This window comes from Lycorma delicatula, chromosome 11 (genome assembly GCF_047948215.1).
Source record: "Lycorma delicatula isolate Av1 chromosome 11, ASM4794821v1, whole genome shotgun sequence".
In the NCBI taxonomy this organism is placed as follows: domain Eukaryota; kingdom Metazoa; phylum Arthropoda; class Insecta; order Hemiptera; family Fulgoridae; genus Lycorma; species Lycorma delicatula.
In genome coordinates, this window is record NC_134465.1 from 71,406,571 (window position 1) to 71,416,837 (window position 10,267).

At 28.2% G+C, this 10,267-nt stretch overlaps 1 protein-coding gene across 1 annotated transcript; it reads left to right on the forward strand.

Moving 5' to 3' along the window:
* Positions 1-319: 319 nt before the first annotated feature.
* On the forward strand, positions 320-1,255 carry LOC142331971 (uncharacterized). The gene has a single exon (XM_075378020.1). It carries the CDS (start codon positions 320-322, stop codon positions 1,253-1,255), a length of 936 nt encoding a protein of 311 aa, XP_075234135.1.
* The last annotated feature ends 9,012 nt before the right edge of the window (positions 1,256-10,267 follow it).

The window sequence follows — 10,267 nt, forward strand, 5'->3', positions numbered from 1 at the left end:
TGAATAGCCTGTGCTACTGACAAACGAACAGAAACAATTGTGTGAAAGCGGAAAGCGTGACGCTACGCGGTATAGCGATCGATCGATCGGTACACGATTGACTGGTTATGATAGGTTAGGCGGTTAAGAATACGAACGTCGGGTTAGGCTAGGATACCGATCGATTCGATCATCAACATTACATACAATATCGTTTCTATATCTATATCTATATCGAATAGGCTTTGTTATATTTACTGTTCCGTGCCATCGAGGATTGTGACGGGTTGATGAATCGCTCGTTATAAATGCCGGCGGTATCCGAATCGAGAGTACAGTGATGGCTAGAGACGTGAACAGTTTGTTTAACTACTTTACAGTATTAATAGCACTATCGTGCTTTAATAATTATAGTAGTGTTTTGTGTAAAGATGATTTATCGTTAAACAGTGAGGATAATTACGACTTGTCGTATTTTAATAGGGGTAGTATTATAAATAACGGACTTGTATTAAGGGACAAAAGAAACGCGGAGGAACCTAAAGATCTATCGGATATTTCGACGAAACAAGATGATTCTTCTGTCGCTAATACAAATAATAAACCGAGTAGCGATCAAGTAACGGCCGCCGCTCATCAAAAAAGGCACAGTCATCATTTTTCAAAAGGCGGTGGTCATAAACATCACGGCGAACACCATTCGAAACACGGTAAAAAATCGGATAAAGGTTACAAAAGTCATCATCATTTCGATAAAGGCGATCACGGTAAACACGGCAAAGATCAACATTCCGGTTATTACAGCGATCACGGCGGACACAAAAAGAAACATCACGACGAAGCGGAAAAGTACGGACACCATCATAAAGGTGAAAAAGGTCATAAAGCCGCAAAATACGGTGAAAAAGGCGGACATAAAAAAGGTCATAAGACTAAAGGTTATCATAATAAATTTCATAAGGACGAATACCATAAGGAACATAAATTTTACGACGATTTCCATAAGGGTGGTCATCACAGCAAGCACGGCGCTTTCCACGGACATCACGGAAAGAAGGCGGGACACCACAAGAAAGGCGGTCATCATAAATCAGGATATCACGACGATCATTACGGTAAGAAAGGACATCATCATAAAGGCCATTACGAAGACGAACATAAAGGTCATAAAGGGCATAAAGGTCACGAAGAACATCATTCCCATAAATCTGATTACGGAAAGAAAGGTGGACATTCTGGCGGCAAGAAATACGGCTTCAAAAAAGGTCACCATTAATCTTTATCACTACTATTATTACTATAATAATTTCAATTATAATTTATTATTACCATTATTATTATATCAAATGGCAATTTATTTTATTATTATTATTTATTTCTTCTATAATTATAATTATACTTATTTTTTTGCTTTTTATTATCAGTTTTATATTTTCTCGGGAATTAAAAAAAAAATAGCACTATCAAAATGTTACATTTTATTTTTCAGGGAAAATTTTATTATACAGTAAATATATTAATAATTAATATTGTTTACTATTTCTATCCGTTAATTTAAAAAAAAAAAAAAACATATTTTTTACTGAATAAAATTCCTTGATATTAAACGTAAAATTATCAGAAAATTTTAAACAATTATTTTTGTAAGAAAAAATCAAATTAATTATTCACTTTCATATTGTTTGTGTTATAATCCTGTAATAAAATAACACTTTTAACTTTTAGTAACTTTATTGTTTTTTTGTTTTTATTTTAATATAATAACTAAATTTTAATATTATTAATAGAATGTTTATTTTCTTACAGTATTTGCAATTTAAAAAAAAAAATCATTATTATTTTCTGTTCTACAGAAAGAAAAAACTTAAATGTTTACTATTATATTACATATTGTTGTTTTATGTTAATGGCATATGCTCTTAGTCCGTGGCTATTAACTTAAAAATTGCAGGAATAAAAGGTTTTGTTTGTATTGACATTTATTTTTTCAAACATACGTACATATTTACATTCATACAAACACACACACACACACACACACACACACACACACACACACACACACATAGAGAGAGAGAGAGAGAGAAAATATATACATTTCTATTTTACAAATTAATAAAGTAATTTTTGTTCATATTAAAGAGAAACAGTATTTTAATTTGATAATATATTGTTATTTTATGATAATATTACTTTAAAAATGTTTGTAATTTTTTTTTTTTTTTACTGTTATATTTATTTTAATAATCGTGCGTTACTTCATATTTGTAAAGCTATTTAAAAGAAAATGCCTATAGCATATATTTTCACATCACCTATAATGGGATGTCAAATTGTAACATTATAATATTTAAATTAAAAAGAAGGAAAGATTTTCGATTTATTTTAATGATATTTTATAAATTTACAAATTATTTTATTGGAAGTTTACAATTATTATCTTTTTAATATTAGGGATGTTTTGGAAAATATGTTGTTAACACTGATTTTTTTGTTATACTCCTCCCACTTTTATTATACTTCTACGTATTCGTAAAATTGCATAATGTTATCTTCGTGCTATTTGGATCAAATAATAAAATGATTATAATTATTGGAGATTATAATTTAAAATTATAAAAATATTGTATCATTTTTAATAATTTTAAATCAATTAATTAACTAGTCAATATATATATATTTATATAAATTAAGTTATTCAAATGTTCTTATATCATAAATAATAATTACATAATTAACACCATCATCACGTTAAAATAATTTTACAATATTTTAATTAATTAAATTGTACAAATTATTTATTTATAACAATAATTATTATTATTGGTACAATTAATTAATAAAATTGTAATATTATTATTATTCTACGATTATGTTATATTGTTGTTAATGTTGTTGTACGTATTTGTTATTGTTATTACAATTAATTTGTTATTTATGAAGTAATAATGATAATGATCAGTTGTTTGTTACTGTTGTTGATTGTTATTAATAAAAGTGTATTGCTTTATTTATGTTTTTTATTTTTTATTTTTTTATCTCACTCATCCTAATATAAACAAATTTATGTTCATTATTCATCATATCTTTTATTTTATTTCGATTTAAAATAAATAGCGAATTAATCGGGTATTTTACTTATTTACATTTTTTTTAAATTATTTTTTATAGCGATAAAATAACTTTTATTTATTTAGATTTATTTTGGTTAGTCACCAGCATTTCTTAAAATTAAAATACATTTTTTGGGAAAAAAATGATTTTTTTTTTAATAATAGACTTCAATAAAGGAGGTCCATCACAATTTAATCGGAATATTAAAAAAAACTTTTTTTGTCGGGATATAACTTTACACAAGATGCACTGCAAGAGTTTGGATGATATTTTATTACTTGTTTAATATAGTTTAATATATTTTATTATTTGATATTTAGGATGATCTCACACCATTATGGTTGGTACTTAAACAATCAAAAAAAGTACCGGTCAAAAAATTTCGATTTTGGGAATAGAACGTGTATACATCTTTTCAAAACGTTTCTACATTAAATAAATGTCTTAGAATACCCGATTTTATACGTATTTTCTGAAAATACGTAATTCATCGGCTTTTTGCTTTCATAATTTTTGACACTGTCTTACTTCAGGAAATTTATGTGAACGTTCTTTAAGTGTTTCATTGCAAATATATTAGAAACACCGAAAAACGGTGTGATATATTTTTTTTTAATTCTCGTGTGAAAGACGCTTGTGGAATAAGATCGACGTTTCTTTTCAACTACATTTTTTTAGACAATCTACATTTCACGTATTTCCGAATTTTAGAAAGTCTCTGCTCATGTACGATATTAAAATCATAGACATCCTTTTCCCCGAATCTTTAAGACGTTTTGGATGAACCTGTTTTCTTCCGTACTTTTCTCTTACAAGTAATCTCTTTTGTAGGTCTCTGCCCGTATTTCCGCTTCGACAAAAGTTATAAGACTAAAAAGGATAACACAAAAAAATCTCAAAAATAGGAAAACAAAATATATATATATATATAGCAATGAGAAAGAAATTTTAATTTTTCCACTACGTTCTCAGTACAATCTTTAAAATTTATTTTTCGAAAACGGCCTCAAATTTAAGAATTTTTATGAAGCTATATTTTAATTAAATTTCGTAATTCCTATCTCGTACAATTTTAGCCGCCATCAGAAAAATAAGTTTCAAATATAAAAATATTGAGAGCATAGTACACAAAAATTATTTTCTCCTTTTCAATGTAAATGTATAATTTTATTTTTATTTTACTTTCGATTTGTTTTTAAACATGTTTTGTTTATTTAATAATAATAGTCTTTACTTTATTGTAATTTACGTTATCTATGCTTCGATTATCACATTTTATCTACTTAAGTTTCGATACTTTTAAGTAGAGGGAAATTTTAGATCGTTATACTTTTGAGTTGGATGCTTCATAAAGTTTCTTCATTTTAAAATGTTTTATTTATCGGAAGTTACTACTATTGAGGGATAAACAAAAAAACTGGAAAGTGTTGAATGTTTTTCTTTGCTATTAATAGTAACAATTAAGAGAGAAATAAAAGACAGAATATATAATATTTTTTAGTGGTGGGGAATAAATTTTAGAAAAAAATTTTCTAAAAATATCCATAAATAGATTTGCCTTAATAAATTTTATTAACTAAAGTTTTCTCTAAATTTAACACCTCTTTCAATAAAGGCTAAAATTAGAAAAAAAGTTAAAAAACTTTTCTATATTTTAAATCCTTGGATCTATTATTTAACAGTATTATAAATATTTCTTGATAGCGCTATATATGAAGCATAAACTTTCAGAATTTGGTAAATATTTAAACTGAAGGAAAATACAGCAAAAAAAACGAAAATATTATATTTTAATTTTAAGAGGTGGAGGTACAATTATGAAAGAAAATGTTGGATTATTTATATATGCGTTGTAGGTAACAAATATGCTTCAACAAACTTTTCACTAAAATAAGAAAATCGAAATCGTGATATCCGCGATATCTCACACTCCCTTAACGAATTAATATGATCAAGGCTTTTTATTTAAAAATATTTAGGCCAAATTTGAAGAAAATCGGTTCGGTAAAAGCAGTACGACCCACCTTTTTTGCTCAAGATGAACTAGTTGGACCCTAAAATGTAAAGATTTGAAAAAACATACAATACTCCATTTTTGACGAGATCACTATACTTTTCCCTTTAATATAGCCGGGAATTCGTTTAGATACGAATTAAATCAGTTTTAAAATTTGAATTAAGTAACGTGAATTTTCATACTCTTTCTCAATTTTATTAGCGAAACCGAGTATTTTTGATAAATTAAAAAAAAAAAATATTTTTTATCCCTTAAACACCTACCACAGTTTTTGGATTAAGACTCCGTTCCTCCGCGTAATAAATCATAACACGTAAATGATACCGTTATTCATAAATAAATGTTATAATTTTATCCAAATATCTATTCACAATAGATTGAAAATAGAGTGTCCGTTCTCACTTTTCAAATTTTTTAAGAAATATTTTATCATTTTCAAATAATTGAAATTTCTCAATTCAGTCCGTATTTATTTATTTTATAGAGAGAGTTTGGGAAAATTTTTTAACGAAAAATTACGTCACGTTTATAGATAATTTGCTTCTTTCTTTTCTTTTTTTATCATCGGTGGTTAGCATTTAATTACATTTAATATCATGTTTGAAGTGATTTTCGCGCGAAACATCAAGAGAATTAGTTAACATTTTTAAAATAAAAAAGATTTTCCAAATCTAAATTAGCAATTACAGTTGGTAGTAGTTTCTTTATGTTGATTTTTGTTTTACATTTGTTATTAAGGTACAAGTTTTTTATCTTTTTTTTATACCTTATTAACGCTTATTAATTTTTATCCGGGTAGCGTTTTTTTGGAAGCTTATTCATATTTTCACTTATTTGGAAGCTTATTTATGGGGGTATACCGAAATGAAGCGACTAGCACTAGATAGGGAATTTTGGAGAGCTGCATCAAACCAGTCAAATGACTGAAGACAAAAAAAATTCATATTTTCAATAAAATAATGATAAAAAAATAAAACTAAAATAAATTAATATTTCTTTAAATTGTATTTTATTATGACGTACAATATTAATTAGTTGTTTGTATTTGTTTCGACAAGGAATTCTTAGAGTAAAAAATTAGGAATACTTGTACAAGTGTTATTTTCTATTTGTTAACGCAGTGGTTTCAAAATTTTTCCGAGTCGGGGTGCCGTTTTTCAATTAATTTTTCCATGGCGCCGTACCCTAACTACGACTACTCGTAATTAAGAAATAAAAATAAATAAAACTCGTGTAGCTTCATTATTTTATTTACTTTAGTAACATTAAATTAATAATTATAAATGTCTTAGTTTAATTAATTATGAAGCTTTGACAATATTTCACCGCGCCCCTCTGAAGAGCCCGCGGCGCACGATTTGGGAATCATTTCTTTAACGTAGTGTTTTAATATTACACATTTCATCCTTAAGAAAATCTCGGAGTCGGAGAATATTACCGAATAAGCGGTATAAAACACATGAATTAAGCGTTATTTGAATGAATGTTCAGAGTGATATTAAATTGCGCGGCAATCTCTCGGGAGATGTTTCTTTAGACAAAAATAAGGAAAAAATTTCATATAAACAGAGGTCAGAAAACGGTTCGTTAGCTAATCCGGCTCGCAAAATATTTAGCCCTGCTTTCTGCTCCCTCTGTGAAATTAAACCGTACAAAACTTTTTGGGGTACAACGCGAGAGGTAAATTTGGTGTTTCTTTATGGTTTTTTATCTAAGAAATTGAATAAAAGTGGTCCCAGACCTCTATGTCACTTAGGGTTTAAGAAGAACAGGTAAAACACGAAAATATTTTGTCGGAAAATACTTTTTTAGGTTTGGAGTAAAATAATTTTATTAATTTACCGATAAAAAATATAAATTTCTAATTAGCTTTGTACAGAATTTAATTCTGAGAAAATTGATGTAAACACCGCTTATTAAAATTAAACACAAATTTGAGAAGTTTAAATAATTAAAAATAAAACACAGAAACTGGATTGGAAAAGTGATACGATTTTTAACAGAACAATTTACATACAAATGCTAAAAATTATTAAAAAAAATTCTGAAAGACATCCTTCTAAAACATATTAAAACTTTTATTTTTTTTTATAGATTTTTGTAAAAACAATTTATGAACTATTAAGTTTAATTTGTAGGGTTTTAATATTCATATTATTAGTAGGTTTATATTATTATTAGGTCATTATTAGGTATTATTATTAGGTCAGTCATTCAAAATGGATGATACCACAAATTTTGTTTTCATTTGGAGAGTTGACGGACATGTTAATTTATAGTAAAGTAATAAAAATGGCTTGACTGCTGTGCGTGAATACCGGGAAAATTATCCAGATCTGAAATTACCGGATCGTAAACTATTTGAGGCATTGGACAGGCGAGTTCGAGAAACAGATATGCTTAAACCACAACGATTCAATGCCGGTCGTGAACGTTATTGTGAGAAATTTCAACGCTAAAGAACCAATATTGAATGCAGTACAATTATCTCCCAGATCAGGAACCAGAAGGTTGTCGCATCCCTTTCATGTTTTGCGATTAGGTGTTCGATAAACTTTACAGGAGTAACAATTTTACCCGTACCAAACAACACCTGTACAAGAGTTATTACCATCTGATATTAATAATCGGATAAAATTCTGTCGATGGTTAATTAGAAAATGTGAACTTCATCCTGATTTCTTAATCGATATTCTAATTACTGATGGATCCTGTTTTACAAAACATGACGTTGTAAATTATTGAAACGTTCACACTTAGGCAGAAGAAAATCCCCATGAAAATGCTACAAGTCATTTCCAACGTACTTAGTCGTTTAATATGTGTGGTATAGTCTTCTTAGTGACAATATTATAGACCCTTTTTTCTTACCGCCAAGGCTCAACGGACCGCATTTTTGACAAACAATTCTGATGGAACTCTTGGAATATATTGCAAATAGAATGGTTTTTCAATGATGACGCACCTGCTCACTACTGTCTTGATGTGATGAATCATTTAAATAATATATATAGTGAAAAATCGGTTGATCGAAATGGACCAGTAAAATGGCCATCTTGATCTCCCGATCTCACGTCAGCGAACTTTTCCCTTTGAGGTCGGATGAAGTCGTTAGTCTATTCCGCTCGTTTTGGAACACAAAAAGAATTGAGACATCGTTTAGTAGAAGCTGAAGTTACTATTATATATATTATTGATGCTATTAAATGTGCCCAGATAGCATGGATTCGCAGAGCTGAACTACGCATTGAATAGAATGATGGCCCCATTTAGCAACTGCTTTGAAGAAATGTTTGCAACTTTATCGAGTAACCATATTTATATTAAATAATTTAAAAAAAAAAAAATTAAAAAAATGTGAGTTTTAACTTTCTAAATCTATTTCTTATTTATTTTTTTCTGTTACTGGTAAGTTTTCTCTTTGTTTTCATTTACATTATGTTGTTCAAATATTGATGAAAATTGTTTCCTTTAAAATCTTATGACTTTTCCGATTCGGATTGTGTGTTTTATTTCTAATTACAGTTGAATTTTTCAAATTTATATTTATTTTAATAGATGATTATTTACATTAATTTTTTCAAAATGTTTCCCAAGTCGAAACTCGCTAACGAACCGTTTTCTGACCTCTCTTTATGTGAACCTTTTTGAATATTTTTGGTTATAGAATCATCTCCCCAGAGATTGCCGAGCAATTTTGAATCACTCTGTATATAATAAACTGTATGATAAAGGACTTCTAAATTTAGATTTAAGTAATTTATAACTTAATTTATATTATAGTTTATGTCTTTAAAGTATATGCAAATGATAAACGAAACCGTTAAAAACGTAATTGAATGAAATAAAATTTTGATTACGTGACTACTTGCTGCCAGGTCGAATTTATCTAACCCACCGGATTGGTCTAGTAGTGAACGCGTCTTCCTAAATCAGCTGATTTGGAAGTTGAGAGTTCCAGCGTTCAATTCTTAGTAAAGGTTGTTACTTTTATACGGATTTGAATATTACATAGTGGATACGGGTGTTCTTTGGTGGTTGGGTTTCAATTAACTACACATCTCAGGAACGGTCGACCTGAGACTGTACAAGACTTCACTTCATTTACACTCATACATATCATCCTGATTCATCCTCTTAAATATTATATGAACTGTAATTCCCGGAGGCTAAGCAGGAATAAGATAAAGGTCGAATTTATCTGAACGACTGACTTGATTAGCCAACACGAATACGCTAGTGGTGAGCTAGCGGCAATTCAAAGAACTAAATTTACAATTACATTTGCTTTATAAAACGAACTGCCGTTTAAAAGTTTTATAACTTAAATTTATTTTCATCGGCCATCACCTTTTATTTAATTTTAAAAGTTAAAAAAATATTTTAAATTGCTTTTTACTTTTTATTCGATACAGTGATTTGAATAGAACTAAATTTTAATATATTTTAATTTTTGGTAAATCCCATTTTTCGGTTATACCCGTTGAAAAATTGAAAAAGGCACACACACACACACACACAATATTTTATTATTACCACAATCAATTAATTATTATCAACAATGAATCGACCAAATTTAATATTGACAAATCCGACAGCCGTTTGACATAAAAAAATGATGTAAATTTGGTACAGGAGTTTTTGTGGTTTCGAATTTGACAACATTTCGTCATCGCTCATATATATAGATGATTTTTGGCGGACAGTATGTTGAGACACAGCTCCTGGAGGTTCACTCGGCTCCGTATGATAATAATTTACAATGTACGATGTATTTTTTCATCCGATGTATGATAATAATTTTATTAAAGTACGACTAAAAAGTATAAAACAAGTTTTTCAAAATTTTGAAAAATGTTTGTAATATTATTAAACGTAGAAGAAATAAAGTGTTACCTAATAAGGATAAATTAAACTTTTCGTAAATATTGTACACGACCTACTCTACTCTAGACGTCAACTTGCAATAGTGTTGTGCATTTTTTATGAAAAGTTTAAAAATTAAGGTTGACCACATTTCTCGTTCGTGTTATGTATTTTTTCTTATTGCTGTTATTTGCTTTTTTTATTTATTTATTAAATTTTAGCTTGTATTTTTGAATTCGTATACAGGTGCTGTCCACTTTTATAGTACAGTTGCAAAGCGTTAAATAAAAA